Source organism: Trachypithecus francoisi, unplaced genomic scaffold, assembly GCF_009764315.1.
Source record: "Trachypithecus francoisi isolate TF-2019V2 unplaced genomic scaffold, Tfra_2.0 Lachesis_group7, whole genome shotgun sequence".
Lineage (NCBI taxonomy): Eukaryota > Metazoa > Chordata > Mammalia > Primates > Cercopithecidae > Trachypithecus > Trachypithecus francoisi.
The window spans coordinates 9,282,191-9,300,827 of NW_022681472.1; the positions used below are offsets into that span (position 1 = coordinate 9,282,191).

General features: G+C 43.5%; 1 protein-coding gene and 1 non-coding gene across 2 annotated transcripts; one reads left to right on the forward strand and one right to left on the reverse strand.

The window, feature by feature from the left end:
- The first annotated feature begins 1,763 nt into the window (after positions 1–1,763).
- MRPL15 (mitochondrial ribosomal protein L15) lies at positions 1,764–15,458 on the forward strand. Its single transcript, XM_033202516.1, has 5 exons — positions 1,764–1,939; positions 3,053–3,207; positions 3,892–4,057; positions 8,878–9,001; positions 14,931–15,458. Exons 1-5 carry the CDS (start codon positions 1,832–1,834, stop codon positions 15,266–15,268), a joined length of 891 nt encoding a protein of 296 aa, XP_033058407.1. The 5' UTR covers positions 1,764–1,831; the 3' UTR covers positions 15,269–15,458.
- LOC117079739 lies at positions 3,155–3,296 on the reverse strand. Its single transcript, XR_004435581.1, has one exon. It is a non-coding gene; the product is annotated as a U4 spliceosomal RNA (small nuclear RNA).
- Positions 15,459–18,637: the final 3,179 nt, after the last annotated feature.

The following is an 18,637-nucleotide window of genomic DNA, read 5'->3' on the forward strand; positions in this document are numbered from 1 at the left end:
TCTAAGTGGTCTGGACGTTACCTTCATATCATTTTAACAAACTCATATTTTCTTGTTTTTGCTAATTCGCCTACAAGAGGCCTACTTTAACTTCTAAAAAACATTCACGGGCCTGAGGCGGTGGCTCACTCCTGTAACCCCAGCACTTTGGAAGGCCGAAGCAGGCGGATCACCTGAGGCCAGCAGTTGGAGACCAGCCTGCCCAACATGGTGAAACCCTGTATCTACTAAAAATACACACACACAAAAATTAGCCAGGCGTGTTGGTGAACGCCTGTAATCCCAGCTACTCTGGCTAAGAATTGCTTGAACCGGGGAGGCGGAGGTTGCAGTAAGCGGAGATTGCACCATTGCACTACAGCCTAAGCAACAGAGTGAGAGTCTGTCTCAAAATAATAATAATAATAATAATAATAATTCATTTTTGGAAACTGTTACCTACTAGATTTCAAACAACTTGGGAAGGAAATCCTGTTTGAGTTAATCCATGTGTATTTCTAACAAGTTCAGTGTCTTACTTATAAATAGTACTTGAAGGAAGGAATACAACTTTTTCTTTTTCTTTTTTATTTATTTATTTATTTATTTATTTTTTATTATACTTTAAGTTCTAGGGTACATGTGCATGACGTTTATATCATGTATAACTCCCCAATGCAATCCCTCCCTCCTCCCCCCTCCCCATGATAGGCCCCAATGTGTGATGTTCCCCTTCCCGAGTCCAAGTGATCTCATTGTTCAGTTCCCACCTATGAGTGAGATGTAGTTATTTTACACTTGATTTAAAGGAACTTTAAAAAGACGCAGTTAAACCTAGAGACAGATGCCCTCCAAAAATTGTCTCACCTTCATTATTTGTGATTACTAGTAAGAGTTAGCAGAAAAAACGCCCCAGCAAGTGAAATGTCAAACCATTACTAAAGGAAAGAAAAAGAAAGGAACAGTCTTTTCTATGTTAAACTCACTTAAGAGAAAAAAGAAGAGCTGGTATTTTTCGATTAATAATGTTTGTATTTTGTGATGCCGATACTCAATTTTACATTCTAAAAATACTACTTTTATAGTAGGAAGCAGTATACGTTTGAATCCTGACTCTGTCGCTTATTGTAAGAAGTTGGTCAAGCTATTGGACCTTGCTAAGCCTTCCCTGTTGTGACTGTAAAATGTACTAACACCATCTACCTCTAGAATGGCTGTAAATCGAGTAAGGCTGATTTAATACAGCGTCTGGCACACACCAGGCATTCGGTATGGCGCCAGTCATCAACAGTAGGTGGTTGGTAACTGCGATTCACTCAAAACAATACAGATGCACACGGATGAGAGTTCATACTTTGAGTCTTATTCAAAGATTGGTATTAGCCAGGCGTTTTGATAGGTGCACTCTGAGTATTATTTTTGTACCTTACGGTGTATAATTACGCAAGCTCAAAAGCTAATAATTAACAGTTCACTTTGCTTTACTCTGAATTTTGCATTGACCTCAGAGAAGGCATTGCCTAGACAAACGGGTAAGGCCAAACACTGACTCAAAAAAGATCCTTTATTTAACGCAGTGTTTTTAGTGCATGCTCTTGTTTGGCGAAAGAGGTTTTACGTTCAGAATATTAAAAGGGACCCCGAGGACAAAGCACGATCTCGGAAAATAAGATCACATCCCCAAAGAACTAAAAACACAACCGAGACAAGCTTGCAGACTCCTACGCTTCTGCCCGAGTCCCCGGCTTGAGCGCGCGGCTGCAGCGCGACAGAGGCGGGGCCACGGCCGTAAAGCAGCCCCCGAGACCACGTGGCCTCCGACCAGCTCTGGGTGACCTTGGGTCTGCGGGTTATGGCCGGTCCTTTGCACGGCGGTCGGGCCCGGGCCCTGGACCTGCTCCGGGGCCTACCGCGTGTGAGCCTGGCCAACTTAAAGCCGAATCCTGGCTCCAAGAAACCGGTAAATGGGTAGTGGCGGTGCGGGGAAGCGCTGGGGACCCGGGCGATGAAAGCGGCGGCCCTTCTCTCCCTGTCATTAGGAGAACTGCCCTTTCTGGGAGGGTATTGGGATGAACGTAGGGTTGCCTCGTGCCTGTTCTCCCTTACTGCCCAGAGGGAAATCTTTCCACGTGCACCCAGTTCTTTTTTTTTTTTCCCCCGAACGGAGTCTTGCGCTGTCGCCCAGAAACAATTCTGCCTCAGCCTCCCGTGTAGCTGGGATTACAGGCGCCCGCCACCACGCCCGGATAATTTTTGTATTTTTAGTAGAGAGGTGGTTTCACCGCGTTGGCCAGGCTGGTTTTGAACTGCTGACCTCGTGATCCGCCCGCCGTGGCCTCCCGAAGTGCTAGGATTACAGGCGTGAGCCACTGCGCCCGGCCGCACCCAGTTAAGGTTGTGTTTAAAAGCGTAAAGATATTAGGCGGAGAAGCCTACTCGCAGAAACTACAAAGTCATTGTGTCATTCAAAATTGGGTTTAAAATGAAGTGCTTTCCCCGTGTATCTTTATGTTCATTGGAAAGATCTGAATCGCAGCTGTCCCTTCTGCAGTTCACTAAATACAGCTAGAAAAGCTGTTAGTTGACAGTGTACTGTCATTGTAACAGTCAATTCGTTGCTTTCGTGAAATGACAGGAAGTAAATTAAGGAAAAGATTTTCTTCAACAAATTAGTTTTCAAATAAAATTACAGGTTTATGAATAAAATTTGCATATTTACAATTAATTTCAAAATAAAAAGTTCTTCACTATCATTTAAAATGTTGTGGATATTTAATTCTAGGATTTTTTTTCAGTTTCAGCCTATTACAAAAACCTTATCCCCATCCCAACCTTTACTTTTTGCTTTTGAAATACGCTTGGACTTTGGTTACAGGAATTAGCTATGTCTTTAGAGGCAAAGATGCTAACAGAGTGTGTGGACCTTTGAGCAATTAGGACATGCTTGTCACACAATAGTGTTAGCTAGCACTGGTCGGTTGGATGAATGAATAGCATAACAAAAAGTGAAGAGCTGAAATGCAGTTTTTAGAAATGCATCTGAAATTCATAAAATTCTCTTCTTTCCTTGTAGGAGAGACGACCAAGAGGTCGGAGAAGAGGTAGAAAATGTGGCAGAGGCCATAAAGGAGAAAGGCAAAGAGGAACCCGGCCCCGCTTGGGCTTTGAGGGAGGCCAGACTCCATTTTACATCCGAATCCCAAAATACGGGTTTAACGAAGGACATAGGTAAGGTTGCTTTGCTTTTTAGTTTCAATTAGCAATAATCGCGCCTCGGATGAACCTCATTGGCTGCGATACTGCCACTGCGCAAAGCTGCTTTGCTTTTTAAAAGTACAGGTCCCCAATTTCCATTAAAAAGCACCTAAATAATAGTTTGGTAGAAATTTTGGTGGAAATTTTAAATTCACTTTGAAGCAAACTTTTGCTACTGTTCCTCTGAACCATTTTTTGGTAATGAAATTTGGCCTGGATTATTAAAAGGAAAAAAAGCCCAGACATTGCACTCAGACCTGCAAAATGGAGATTCTAATGCCTGCTCTAATGGTTATTTAAGAGAATTAGCAATAATAGACAGTATATATAAAAATCTGGCCCACTGTAGTCACCTAATAAATGATAACTACATTATTACTTTGAGCTCCATAGTAAGTTAAATTTTCTACAGATTTATTTGTGTAAATAAGTGAAGTAAATGCTTAGAGAGGAAAATAATTTTTAGTGGAACAAAGGTGGTACAGGTTTCATTACCCCAAACCAAGCAATATTACATGTTTGTGTTATGCTCAAGAGGATTTTATTTAGTCAAATAATTAAAATGGGTAGAGGAAAATACAAGACAAAGCTTTGAGTTGATTTGCAGAAGTTACAGGAAGATGAGAGTTTTCCAACTCTTACATTCTTGTTTTACAGTTTCAGACGCCAGTATAAGCCTTTGAGTCTCAATAGGCTGCAGTATCTGATTGATTTGGGTCGTGTTGATCCTACTCAACCTATTGACTTAACCCAGCTTGTCAATGGGAGAGGTGTGACCATCCAGCCACTTAAAAGGGATTATGGTGTCCAACTGGTTGAAGAGGTAAGTCTTGATTAGATCTTTTCGTGTTATATAGGAGGATTTTTTTTTTTTTTTAAGACGGAGTCTTGCTCCGTTGCCTGATCTGGAGTGCAGTGGTGCAATGTCGGCTCCTGCAACCTCCACCTCACGGGTTCAAGTGATTCTTCTGCCTCAGCCTCCTGAGTAGCTGGGATTACAGGCACCCACGACCACGCCCAGGTAATTTTATTTATTTTTAGTAGAGACAGGGTCTCAATATGTTGGCCAGGCTGATCTTGAACTGCTGACCTCAACTGATCTGCTCACTTCGGTCTCCCAAAGTGCTGGAATTACAGGCGTGAGCCACCACACCTGGCCTGAAGAAGGATATTTTTGATTTTCAGATAATCAATACTCTACCCCCTTTATTTTTATCCCATTTGTGTTTATAACCATTATGTAGTGGTGATGGCTGTGGTTTTGGACAGCTGTCATGCTATCATGGCAGGGCTCTGTCCCTTGGTCCTGGAATGCCCTTCTGCGTATCTGTAAAGCTTGCCCCCTCCTTTTTTTTTTTTTTTTTGAGATGGAGTCTTGCTCTGTTGCCCAGGCTAGTGTGCAGTGGTACAATCTCGGCTCACTGCAACCTCTGCCTCCTGGGTTCAAGAGATTCTCCTGCCTCAGCCTCCTGAGTAGCTGGGACTACAGGCACGTGCCACCACACCTGGCTAATTTTTTATATGTTTAGTAGAGATGGAGTTTCGCTGTATTGGCCAGGCCTTCTTGAACTCCTGACCTCGTGATCCACCCACTTCCGCTTCCCAAAGTGCTGGGATTACAGGTGTGAGCCACCGTGCCTGGTGCCCCCTTACTTCTTTTCGTTCTCTGTTCGTATGTCAGCATATCAGGAAGATCTTTTTTTTTTTAATAGAGACAGAATCTCACTCTGTCTCCCAGGCTGGAGTACAATGACGCGATCTCAGCTCACTGCCAACCTCTGCTGCTCAGGTTCAAGCTATTCTCATGCCTCAGCCTCCTGAGTAGGTGTGACTACAGGCACGTGCCACCACGTCTGGCTAATTTATTTTTAGTAGAGATGGGGTTTTGCTATGTTGGCCAGGCTGTTCTCAAATTCCTGACCTCAGGTGATCTGCCTCAGGTGATCCACCTCAGCTTCCCAAAGTGCTGGGATTACAGGTGTGAGCCACCCCACCCAGCCAGGAAGGTCTTTTTTGAGAGGCTTTTTAAGAGTACTTTCCCTGCTTCAGGAATCACACTGTTTCCTTTACTCTGCCCAAAGTGTTTTTCTTTGAATATATATGAACACTTGACATTCATTACCAAGTTATGCCTTTGTTTTCATTGTCTTCCTCACTAGAATATAAGCTCCCTTGAGGGCAGGTGCTTTGATTCATTGCTTTACTTTCTTCTTTCTTTTTTTTGGTATCTCGCTCTGTGGCCCAGGCTGGAGTACAGTGGTGTCATTTCAGCTCACTGCAACCTCTGTCTCCTGAGTTCAAGCGATTCTCCTGCCTTAGCTTCCCGAGTAGCTGGGATTACAGGCACCTGCCACCAGGCCCAGCTATTTTTTCTGCCTCTTTTTTTTTTTTTTGGAGACGTAGTCTCACTCTGTCACCCAGGCTGGAGTACAATGGCATGATCTCGACTCACTGCGATCTCCACCTCCCAGGTTCAAGCGATTCTCTTGTCTTAGCCTTCCAAGTAGCTGGAATTACAGGCATGCACCACCAAGCCAGGTTAATTTTGTATTTTTAGTAGAGACAGGGTTTCACCATGTTGGTCAGGCTGTTCTTGAACTCCTAACCTCAGGTGATCCGCCTGCCTCGGCCTCCCAAAGTGCTGGGATTACAGACATGAGCCACCGTTGGCCAAATTTTTTGGACATTGTTAATCAACTACTGTTTGCCAATAATACAGTTGTATAGGTAAGTTAGTGTCCACTAGAGGGAAGCATATGTTTATGAAAAAACCTTTCAGATTCCTTTGAAAAAGTGAACTGTATGGATAAAAACTTTCCAAATAAAGTAATTTGAAAAGAGAATACCAAATACAAGATTAAGCCTCAGTATTCTACCCCGGGTGTGTATAAGGAAATACACATGTAACTTAACATATGGAGATCCATGACCTCATCAGCCCTTAAACTGCACATCCCAGCATCCTTAGGTGTTGTCTATTAGATTAGCAAAAATAACCGTGAAAACTGTACCCCAGGGCACTGGTTGAGTAAGTGCGATTACACATCATTTATACTCTGTTAACTGACTGACTTCTGTGATTTCAGATTTGCAGTAAATAGTGAATAATAAGACAGTTTTGATCCTTTAGCACAAAATTATCAATTTGGAAATGTATGTTCTCAAGGAAAAGCAAAATGAAAGAAACCTGATATAAAGACAGTCCTAAAAATGCTATTTATACTACTGAAAATACTGGAACTGACACCAATTCCCCAAAATAGGGAGATGGTTAAGCAAGCTATAGATTACTTAAAAATCACAAATGATACAGCAAGACCCTGTTTTATTGAATCAAAGGTACTGTTGATTTTAAACACACACCAGTATTAGATATAAAAAAAGTGTGAAAATGCATCTTAGAATTTATGGAATATTTTTGAAATACATGAAAAATTAGTCATTAATAGAAGGAGCTAAACTGGGAGCCAGTTTGTTTCAGTTTCATGAAAACTTTCTATTGCCATAGAGTGGTAATGCTGCCGTCTTTTTGTTTTTATCAGAATCTGCTTTGAAATTAGAGAAAAATATAGCACATGCTAACTGTGACCAAAAATTTAACTTTTTGGAGTTCAGAACTACATTTTTCTTTTTTTTTTTCCTTCTTTTTTGTTTTTATTTTTTGAGATGGAGTCTTGCTCTGTTGCCCATGCTGCAGGGCAATGGCACGATCTGGACTCACTGCAACCTTCACCTCCACCTCAGGTTTAAGCCATTCTCCTGCCTCAGCCTCCCAAGTAGCTGGGATTACAGGCACGTGCCACCATGCCCGGCTAATTTTTGTATTTTTTAGTAGAGATGGGGTTTTACCATGTTGGCCAGGCTGGTTTCAAACTCCTGACATTAAGTAATCTGCCCTCCTTGGCCTCCCAAAGTGCTAGGATTACAGGCATGAGTCACTGCGCCTGTACATTTTCTAGTGTTGACTATTCTAGGAAAAATTTGGAGAGGTTTTTTTTTTTTCTTTTTTCCAGCTTAGAGGCTATAATAAAGTCAATATTGAATGCAAAGTGAAATTTCTATTGTCTTCTCTTTTTTGCCCTAGTGAGGCCAACTTCTCCAAAACTCAGATTTTGTCAGATATTCTGTTCTTCCATCTGCTCCAGCCTGCATGTTCCCCTGTTTAACCTCCTGCTGGCCTCTTACTTACTTAGGGATAAGGAAGATTAGTTTTTATCTATGACAGCATAATGTTGTGGTTAAAAATACAGATGCTATGACTGAACTCCCTGGATTAGAATCCTTGCTTTGTGACCTTGGGCATATTACTTAACTTCTCTGTGCCTTGGTATTTCCATCTATGAAGTCGAGATAGCAATAATCCTATCATAAGGTTGTTATGAGGATTAAGCAGCCTGCTATTAATGAAGTACCAGGAGTGAATGCTTAGTAGGTATACATAAAATGGAAATATAGTCAGTCTTACCTACACGGATTGAAAATTGGTAAAACAAGGTAGCCTAAATAAAATGTTAAAAAAAAAAAAAGTGATAGGACCTCAAAAGTAGAGAAATTTAAAATAGGAATTATAGTCGTCCCTTAGGATTGGTTCCAGGACCACCTCCTCTTACTACAATCCAGATAATCAAGTCTCTAAGATGGCCTAGTATTTGCATATAACCTGCCACATCCTCCCATATACTTTAAATCATCTCTAGATTACCTATAATACCTAATATTAGGTTGGTGCACAAGTAATTGCGTCTTTTGCCATTGAAAGTAATGTAAATACTATATAAATAGTTGTTATACTATATTTAAAAAGAATTGTTTTCTTATTGTTGTATTATTATTATCATTATTATTTTGAGATGGAGTCTTAGGCTCTGTCACCTAGACTGGAGTGCAGTGGTGCAATCTCAGCTCATTGCAGCCTCTGCCTCCCGGGTTCAAGTGATTCTCCTGCCTCAGCCTCGAAGTAGCTGGGATTACTGGTGCCCGCCATCATGCCCAGCTACTTTTTGTATTTTAATAGAGACAGGGTTTCACCATGTTGCCCAGGCTGGTCTTGAACTCCTGACCTCAGGTGATCTTCTTGCCTTGGTCTCCCAAAGTGCTGTGATTACAGGCATGAGCCACTGCACCTGGCCTTATTTTATTTTTATTTTTATTTGAGATGGAGTTTCACTCTTGTAGCCCAGGCTGGAGTGCAATGGCGCGATCTTGGCTCACTGCAACCTCCCCCTGGCTGGGTTCAGGCGATTCTTCTGCCTCAGCCTCCTGAGTAGCTGGGACTACAGGTGCGCGGCACCACAACCAGCTAATTTTTTGTATTTTTACTAGTGACGGGGTTTCTCCATGTTGGGCAGGCTGGTCTCGAACTCCTGACCTCAGGTGATCCACCCGCCTTGGCCACCCAAAGTGCTGGGATTACAGGTGTGAACTACTGCGCCCAGCCTTATTTTTTATTATTACTTTTTTCCAAAAATTATCCATCCAAGTTGGTTGACTCACAGATGTGGAACCCACAGATATGGAGGGCTAACTGTACTGTTACATTATAGGCACTTTGGAGGGAAAAATACTATTTATAAAGGAAGCCTGACATAATTAATTTACTTTTAGCCAAGCTGTTTACCAACAGACTGTTTTGACATATTTCAGGGTGCTGACACCTTTACAGCGAAAGTTAATATTGAAGTACAGTTGGCTTCAGAACTGGCTATTGCTGCCATAGAAAAAAATGGTGGTGTTGTTACTACAGCCTTCTATGATCCAAGAAGTCTGGGTAAGCTTGTTCCATGGTCATTTTCTTCTTTCTCTCTTTGTCTTATATTGGCTACTACTTTTAAGTTACTTACTGAATGGCAAATGTTGGTAGTAGTTTGGATGTAGTATTTGATCTACATCTACCATATGGATTATTATGATTTAAAGAATACAGCATGTTGCTGACACAAATACCAAGGGCAAAAAAGGCTCTCAGCCCCTCCCCTGAACTGCAGAACTGCATCTGCCTGCCTGGCAAATTCTCTTGAATGTCTAGCAGGGACCTAAAATGTAGCATGTCTCATGTCTGAAATGTCTCTTTTCTCTCTCTCTTTTTTTTTTTTTTTTTTTGAGACGGAGTCTTGCTCTGCCGCCCAGGCTGGAGTGCAGTGGCCGGCTCTCAGCTCACTGTAAGCTCCGCCTCCCGGGTTCACGCCATTCTCCTGTCTCAGCCTCCCGAGTAGCTGGGACTACAGGCGCCCGCCTCGTCGCCTGGCTAGTTTTTTGTATTTATTAGTAGAGACGGGGTTTCACCGTATTAGCCAGGATGGTCTCGATCTCCTGACCTCGTGATCCGCCCGTCTCGGCCTCCCAAAGTGCTGGGATTACAGGCTTGAGCCACCGCGCCCGGCCTTCTCTCTCTTTTTTTAAGACAGAGTCTTGCTCTGTCGCCCAGGCTGCAGTGCGCCATCTCTGCTCACTGCAATCTCTGCCTCCCAGGTTCAAGCGATCCTCCTGTCTCAGCCACCGGAGTAGTTGGGGTTACAGGTGCCCGCCACCACACCCAGCTAATTTTTATATTTTGGGTAGAGACAAGTTTCACCATGTTGTCAAAGCTGGTCTCGAACTCTTGACCTCAAGTGATCCGCCCTTCTCAGCCTCCCAAAGTGCTGGGATTACAGGTGTGAACCACCACACCCAGCCCCTCTTTTCTCTTTTACCTCAGCCTGGCTCATCTTGTAGTCTTCCCTATATAAGTAAATGACAAGTCCATCCAAAATTTGGAGTCCTGAACTTTTTCTTTTATGCCCTAATAAATCTTTTGAGTTGTTTCTTCAAACTATCCACATTTGACCACTTCTCCAGCTACTGCCAGTCTGTCCTAACCACTGTCCTCTTGCCTGGATGACTATGGGCCTTCAGGTGGCCTCTCTGTTGTTGTTTCCATCTGCAGTGGAGTGACGTGGCACGAGATTCCTTTTAAAGCATGGACTATCACTCCTTTGCACAAAACCTTCAGTGGTGTCCACGCTGCTCCTACAAGGCTGGCTGTGATCTGCACCAGCTCTTGTCCCTCCTGATGTTCCCCTGCTCCCTCCGTTCCCTTACTGGCCACCTGCTTTGGATTTCCTCCACACTCTGAGCCCTGTGTACTATGTACTTTCAGCCTCGACCTCTGCTGTTCCCCCTGCCCGGAGCTTCCCCGACCTGGAATATTAATGGCTTTGGGCCCCATTGTTCCGGTCTCTGCTTATTAGGAGATCTTTCTCACCTGTACTAAAAAAAGAGCATATGTACACACATGCACATGCGTAGTGTGCACATGCACACACACACATGCACAGGCACATCCTGTCCCCTTGCCCTGCATTGTGTTTGACCCTGGCGGCTATCACCAGCTGACAAAGTATAAGTTCATTTCTCTCTCTCCGTTCATTCTTTCTTTCCCATCTCTCAGGATGATGGAGACCTTTTGCTACCTGCTGTATCTCCTGCACATAGAACGATGCCTGGTATCTAGAAGAGACTCACTTAAATTTTGTTGAATAAATTAATTGGATTTTTCAAGTTGCAGAGATGACAACCAAATGTAACTTGTTGACTAAATGCTTTACAAAGGATTCTTTGGTGCTTTTACATTCAAATGGGAGTTAAACATTTCCTGGCCAAATTGCATGATTAGAAGAAAATTCTTTGAAAATTAATATATAAAAAGGAAAAAGGGAAGGATTTGTGTCGTCTGTATGTAGAGTTTGAAACAAATACCTACCATTTCCTTTTTCCCATAATTGAAAGCTTTTAAAAAATATTCATCGGCCGGGCGCGGTGGCTCAAGCCTGTAATCCCAGCACTTTGGGAGGCCGAGACGGGCGGATCACGAGGTCAGGAGATCAAGACCATCCTGGCTAACACGGTGAAACCCCATCTCTACTAAAAATACAAAAACTAGCCGGGTGAAGTGGCGGGCGCCTGTAGTCCCAGCTACTTGGGAGGCTGAGGCAGGAGAATGGCGTAAACCCGGGAGGCGGAGCTTGCAGTGAGCTGAGATCCGGCCACTGCACTCCAGTCTGGGCGACAGAGCGAGACTCCGCCTCAAAAAAAAAAAAAAAAAAAATATTCATCAAAGGCTGGGCGCAGTGGCTCATGCCTGTAATCCCAGCACTTTGGGAGGCCGAGGTAGGTGGATCACATGAAGTCAGGAGTTGTAGACCAGACTGGCCAACGTGGTGAAACCCCATCTCTACTAAACATACAAAAATTAGTGGGGTGTGGTGGCGTGCGCATGTAATCCCAGCTACTCGGGAAGCTAAGGCAGGAGAATCCCTTGAACCTGGGAGCAGAGGTTGTAGTGGGCTGAGATTGCGCCACTGCACTCCAGGCTGGGTGACAGAGTGAGACTGTCTCAAAAAAAAAAAAAAAAGAAATTCGCTAACGTGGTGATTCCATTTTCCCTCTTGTTTATTATAGATGAGCATCTTTTCTTATTTTGGTCTGTCACTCAGTTTTTAGGGTGAGCTGCCTCAAATATGAAAACCAGTATTTTTCTTTAAAAGAGTCACAGACATTTTGGAAGGACTTTGCGTTAGTGTGTTTTTCAGTCATTGTTACCACAATGTGGTGGTGGCGTTCGTTCTCTAGCCAGATGCCCTCCACCACCCTGAGCTGGCATCTTCGGAGGCACCCTCAACCTTGATGCTCTTGTGCGTGGCTCTCTCCAGCAGCTCTGCGGGTTGTCCCAGGAGCTTTTTATTTAAAAAGTAATAAATCCAATCACAGGTTTATCACTTAGTAATTTTGGCTCTGAATAATTTACTTTGTTGTGCTTTAGTTTTCCAAGTTATAGAACATTTTTAATTTTTTTTGCACCATGGTCTCACTCTGTCATCCAGGCTGGAATGTAGTGGTGTGATCAAGACTGACTGCAACCTCAAACTCCTGGGCTCAAGTGATCCTCCTACCTCAACCTCATGAGTAGCTGGGACTACAGGTGTATGCCACCATGCCTGGCTAATTTGATTTTTATAAAGATGGGGATCTCACTGTGTTGCCCATGCTGGTCTCAAACTCCTGGTTTCAAGTGATCCTTCTGCCTCAGCCTCCCAAAGTGGTGGGATTATAGGTGTGAGTCACCATGTCGGGCGAGAATTTTTTTTTTTCTCTTTTCGTTTGAGATGGTCTTGCTCTCTCAGGCTGGAGTGCAGTTCCACTCACTGCAACCTTAAACTCCTGGGCTCAAATCCTCCCACCTAGGCTCCCTGAGTAACTGGGACTACAGGTGCCTGCCACCACGCTAGTTTTTTTTTGTTTTATGTTTTGTAGAGATGAGGTCTCACTATGTTGCTCAGGATGGTCTTGAACTCCTGGGCTCAAGCAGTTCTCCTACCTGCCAAGGTGCTGGCATTAAAAGCATCAGCCATTGTGCCTGGCCTACAAACTTCTTTCTTAAATATATTTTGAAGATACTTTCTTGATGATTCAAGGACATCCAGTATTTACTTACCCTCTGTTGTAGGTGAAATAGGTAGGATGGTTTATCCAGAGCATGACCTGGCTTTAGGTGGCTCTGCTTTCTAATTCTTGGTCTTGACCCTTAGCAAATAGCTTCCAGTTCTTCTTTCTGTGAGTGGCCTGCCCGGAGTACCTCTTAATCGCCATTTCTCATTTGCCCTGTTTGGAGATACTGCTAGGTAATGCAGTATATTAGAGCTGTATAAAACAGCTGTCATATTCTTACATTCAGCAAACAGCCAGTGGCTAGTGTTTGCTAGATACTGTTCCAGCTGATGGAGAGACGGTAGTGCGAGAGTCGAAAGTCCCTTCCTGGCTGGGCGCAGTGGCCTCACACCTGTAATCCCAGCACTCTGGGAGGCCAAGTCAGGTGGATCACCTGAGTTCAGGAATTCGAGATCAGCCTGGCCAACATGGCAAAACCCCATCTCTACTAAAAATACAAAAATTAGCTGAGCATGGTGGTGCATGCCTGTAATCCCAGCTACTTGGGAGGTTGAGGCAGGAGAATCACTTGAGTCTGGGAGGTGGAGGTCGCAGTGAGCCGAGATCATGCCACTGTACTCTAGCCTGGGTGACAGAGTGAGACTTTGTCTCAAAAAAAAAAAAAAATCTCCTTCACAGAGCTTATACCCTGGTGGGTGATAGTTAACATCTGTCTCATTGTATACCAAATACTATACATGTGTGAATGGATTCCATGGATTAAATCAGGTAAACTTTGTAATTGCTCTGTGACATATGTACTATTTATTTTAAGGTTCTCAGTAATTTCCTTAGTACTCTTTTGATTTCTGTAACTGGCTTTGGTTAAGGGTGCATTGCTAACACATGATGAGTAGAGTGTCAGTTGTATTCATACAGTTATCTATTTGTGTAATTGTTTTCTAAGCTATCTAAAGGCCCTCTGGCATCTGTGATATCTTGTGTGTAGGCCTTTTTTTCACTCTCACTTTCAGAACACATGTCTCGGGTATTTAAAATGTTTAAAAACAGAACTGGGGCTATGCAGCATTCCTTGATTCGTTTCACATAAAATTTCTTCGCCAGCTCTTTGGTTAAGATAACTCATTTTAGTAAAATTGGTTTTCCAGAAATCTTTTTTTTTTTTTTTTTGAGACTGAGTCTCGCTCTGTCGCCCAAGCTGGAGTGCAGTGGCCGGATCTCAGCTCACTGCAATCTCCACCTCCCGGGTTCACGCCATTCTCCTGCCTCAGCCTCCTGAGTAGCTGGGACTACAGGCGCCCGCCACCTCGCCCGGCTAGTTTTTTGTACTTTTTAGTAGAGACGGGGTTTCACCGTGTTAGCCAGGATGGTCTCGATCTCCTGACCTTGTGATCCGCCCGTCTCGGCCTCCCAAAGTGCTGGGATTACAGGCTTGAGCCACCGCGCCCGGCCTCCAGAAATCTTAATACTTCTTAATTTCTAAACAAGATCCATATAAGCATTTTTGGAGTCTTCATGGTTCTTTGACTTGCCATTTGGACACCTCGGTTTTCTGTTTTAGGACTTCCTACTAGTGGTATGGGCAGTGGGACTCCATCTTGCTCTAACACACTGTAGGCAGTATGCCATAAAAATGTTTTGTGTTTTAACATGGGGCTTAAGTACAATGTTACCAATGTTTAGAAATTCATTAATCATTGGTAACCCAGGGGAGTAACTCTGCCTCTCAAGATGCAAACTATTGAAAATGAAGCATTTCCATTTGCTTACATAAGACAAGCATATATAATAAAAAGTTCTTGGAATTAAGTTCTCATCTCACTAATATTTAAAAATTAATAATTGGCCGGGTATGGTTGCTCATGCCTGTAATCCCAGCACTTTGGGAGGCCCAGGTGGGTGGATCACCTGAGGTCAAGAGTCCTAGACCAGCCTGACAACATGGTGAAACCCGTCTTTAGTAAAAATATAAAATGATTCGGGCGTGGTGGCACATGCCTGTAATCCCAGCTACTCGGGAGACTGAGGCAGGAGAATTGCTTGAACCCATGAGGCAGAGGTTGCAGTGAGCCGAGATGGTGCCATTGCACTCCAGCCTGGGCAACAAGAGTGAAACTCCGTCTCAAAAATAAATAAATAAAAATTAATAATCAAGAGAAACTCTGTAACATCTCTATGTTACAGTGTTACATCTCTATGTTAGAGTTACATCTCTAGGTATATCTATGAGCTAATATTTGCATCTCACTTTTTAAATTTAAATTTTCTTTTAGACATTGTATGCAAACCTGTTCCATTCTTTCTTCGTGGACAACCCATTCCAAAAAGAATGCTTCCACCAGAAGAACTGGTGCCGTATTACACTGATGCAAAGAATCGTGGGTACCTGGCGGATCCTGCCAAATTTCCTGAAGCACGACTTGAACTCGCCAGGAAGTATGGTTATATCTTACCTGATATCACTAAAGATGAACTCTTCAAAATGCTCTGTACTAGGAAGGATCCAAGACAGATTTTCTTTGGTCTTGCTCCAGGGTGGGTGGTGAATATGACTGATAAGAAAATCCTAAAACCTACAGATGAAAATCTCCTTAAGTATTATAGCTCATGAATTCCTGGCCAAGAAAGCAAGAAAGCAGAGTTGTTAAAGAGTACTGGAATAGGGGCTGAATGATCTATATTCCTCATTGCATTTTCCTTATGTATAATTTTCCAGATGGTGATGTTACTTTTCAATGTACTCATATGTCTCATTTTCATCTAAAATTAAAATGGCAGGAAACAAGGACTGCATAGAGAAACTGAGTCTGTGTGGGTTCTGTCTCAAAGATATAAACTCCCTGATAGTCTATGGAAGGAAAATGACAACTATTTTAGAATATTTCTAGTTTGTTTTTCTTTTTTTTTTTTTTTTTTGAGACGGAGTCTCGCGCTGTCACCAGGCTGGAGTGCTGTGGCCGGATCTCAGCTCACTGCAAGCTCCGTCTCCCGGGTTCACGCCATTCTCCTGCCTCAGCCTCCGAGTAGCTGGGACTACAGGCGCCGCCACCTCGCCCGGCTAGTTTTTTGTAGTTTTTAGTAGAGACAGGGTTTCACCGTGTTAGCCAGGATGGTCTCGATCTCCTGACCTCGTGATCCGCCCGTCTCGGCCTCCCAAAGTGCTAGGATTACAGGCTTGAGCCACCGCGCCCGGCCTCTAGTTTGTTTTTTCAATGATCTTTTCATCCAGACCTTGTTACTGTTACAGACCAGAATGAATGCACAAGTGGAATGGGATTGACCTGTAGGCCTCCTCTGCCAAGATGAGAGCATATGGAATGAGTTGGTGACCCCTCTCTTAATCTGTAGCCTCAGGGAAACATGGCTACCCAGTGTCAAGATGGTAAACCCTCAACTCGAAGAGTAAGATCAGGACGTATGCTTAAGGTGTAAGGCTGAGGAGTAGCTGGTAGGCAGTATGTTTGCCAGCGACATTGAAGGTGAGAGAAACAAAAATTACAAGTCAATTTGTTTTCTCAATTCTGTGGTAAAAGTGTTACAGGCAGGCCTTTGTTCTTAGAGCTCCCAAGATGGTGGCAGGCTGCTCCCAAGATGGTGGCAGCCACTCCCAAGATGGCAGCAAGCCTTTTCTTCTCCGGCCTGGGGTTCTTGGCCTCACAGATTCCAAGGAATGGAACCTTGGGCCATGTGGTGAGTGTTATAGCTCTATTAGAAGCCATGGGTCATGGAAGAGAACTGTGGAACCCAGTGACTAATGTTCACTCGATTAGGATGAACCCTGGGCCCTTAGCCATGCAGGAACAATGGTGACCCTCTAGCCCGATCGGGAGCAGCAATGGGCACCTCGCTGGATCAGAAGCACAGTTGACACCCTGCCAGATCCAGAGGGGTGGAAGTCAATGGCGGGTCTGGGACAGCGATGAACAGCAGTGGTGGACGGCGAGCAGAAGCTCAGCTCAAGCTGTAACAAACACAGACCAGAAGAGTGTGCAGTTGCAAGACTTAATAGAATGAAAACAAGAGTTCCCATGCAATGGGAGGTGACCCAAAGGGAGTTGCCCACTTGCTGCTCGAATGCCTGGCTTTATATCCCGACCACTGTCCCTCCCCCTGTACTCTCAGGCGATACATGATTTGACTATTTCTTTACTATTTCTTTACCTCCCGCTCTTAACCTAATTTGTATTTTAGTGAGCCCTCTTTGCTACCTGATTGGTCAGGTGTGAGCTGAGTTACAAGCCTCATGTTTAAAGGTAGGTGCGGTCACCTTCCCCAGCTAGGCTTAGGAATTCCTAGTCGGCCTAGGAAATCCAGCGAGTCCTGTCTCTCAAAAGTAGACAACCATGATTAAGCCATTAACATATTTTTCTTGAAGAAGGTAAATGTTCTAATATTAATTGATGTACTTTTACTTATCTCAGACATTGGAGACCTTTATCTTTCAGTCATTACAAATGATTTTGAAAAAATGGTTCAAATATTATATGAGCAATACAAACAATTGATAACGTGAGAATTAAGTTTAGTTAATGTAAAACATTCAGCAGATAGTAAGTTCTTTTTTTTTTTTTTTGAGTCAGTCTCCCTGTGTTGCCCAGGATGGAGTGCAGTGGTGCAATCTTGGCTTACTGCAACCTCTGCCTCCTGGGCTCAAGGGAGCAGTTAGTTAGATTACTTAGCTGCTGAAAGATACTTTATATCCAAATCATATGAAACGTTAATTTACATTGAGCAATTAAAGATTGATCTTGAATAATTCATAATTCTTCCACAGTAGGGATAAAATGATTCCTAGCTATTTTCTTAAAAATAAAAAAATTTGAAAACCTCGGCAATGCAATATTTGTTTTGTTTGCTTATCGATCTCATATATTACTGTTCTGAGATTCAATTTCCAAAATAATTTATGTACCAAGTTTATCTTTCAATTTTTTTTTTTTTTTTTGAAACGGAGTTTTCTTTTGTTGCCCAGGCTGGAGAGTAACGGCATGATCTCTCAGCTCACTGCAACCTCTGCCTTCTGGGTTCAAGCGATTCTCCTGCCGCAGCCTCCTGAGTAGCTGGGATTATGGGCATGTGCCACCACGCCCAGCTAATTTTTGTATTTTTAGTAGAGACAGGGTTTTGCCATGTTGGCCAGGCTGGTCTCGAACTCCTGACCTCAGGTGATATATCCGCCTTGACCTTGCAAAGTGCTAGGATTACAGGCATGAGCCACAGTGCCCTGCCTCTTTCAATTTTTATCCAGGATTATATAATTGACTTGTTATTAAACCATTCCTTAGTACCTAGGACTTGTAAAGAATCATGACTGGAACCATCTTCTTTTTTGTTGTTGTTGTTGTGGGGGTGGGGGACAGAGTTTTGTTCTTTTTGCCCAGGCTGGAGTGCAATGGCGTGATCTCAGCTCACTGCCACCTCCGCCTCCCGGGTTCAAATGATTCTCCTGCCTCAGCCTCCCGAGTAGCTGGGATTACAGGTGCCTGCCACCACACCTGGCTAATGTTTTGTATTTTTAGTAGAGATGGGGTTTCACCATGTTGGCCAGGCTGGTCTGGAACTCTTCACCTCAGGTGATCTGCCTTGGCCTCCCAAAGTGTAGGATTTCAGGCGTGAGCCACCATGCCCAGCTGACCATCTTCTATGATAACACGAAATCCTGTGAATTTCAAAGGATAGGCAAAAATTTTAAAACGTGCTTTTATTTTTCAGATACCCAAGTGATGGAGTTGGTGTGTTAGTGCTCATTTTGGCTCCATTGATAGGATCCCCAAATCACAGTGCTTGAATGAGATAGTTTATTTTTCTCTCGCGCATGAAGAGCTGCGATCAGTTGAGGGCTGGTTGCTGGATCTGCTCCACAAAGTCTCAACCCGAGGCACCCTCATTCCTAGAGTGAGATGCTCATTTTCATGATCCAAGTGGGCAAAGAGCAAGCCTGCTTTTCCTAAGGAAGGTTCCACACAAAACCCTTGTTTTT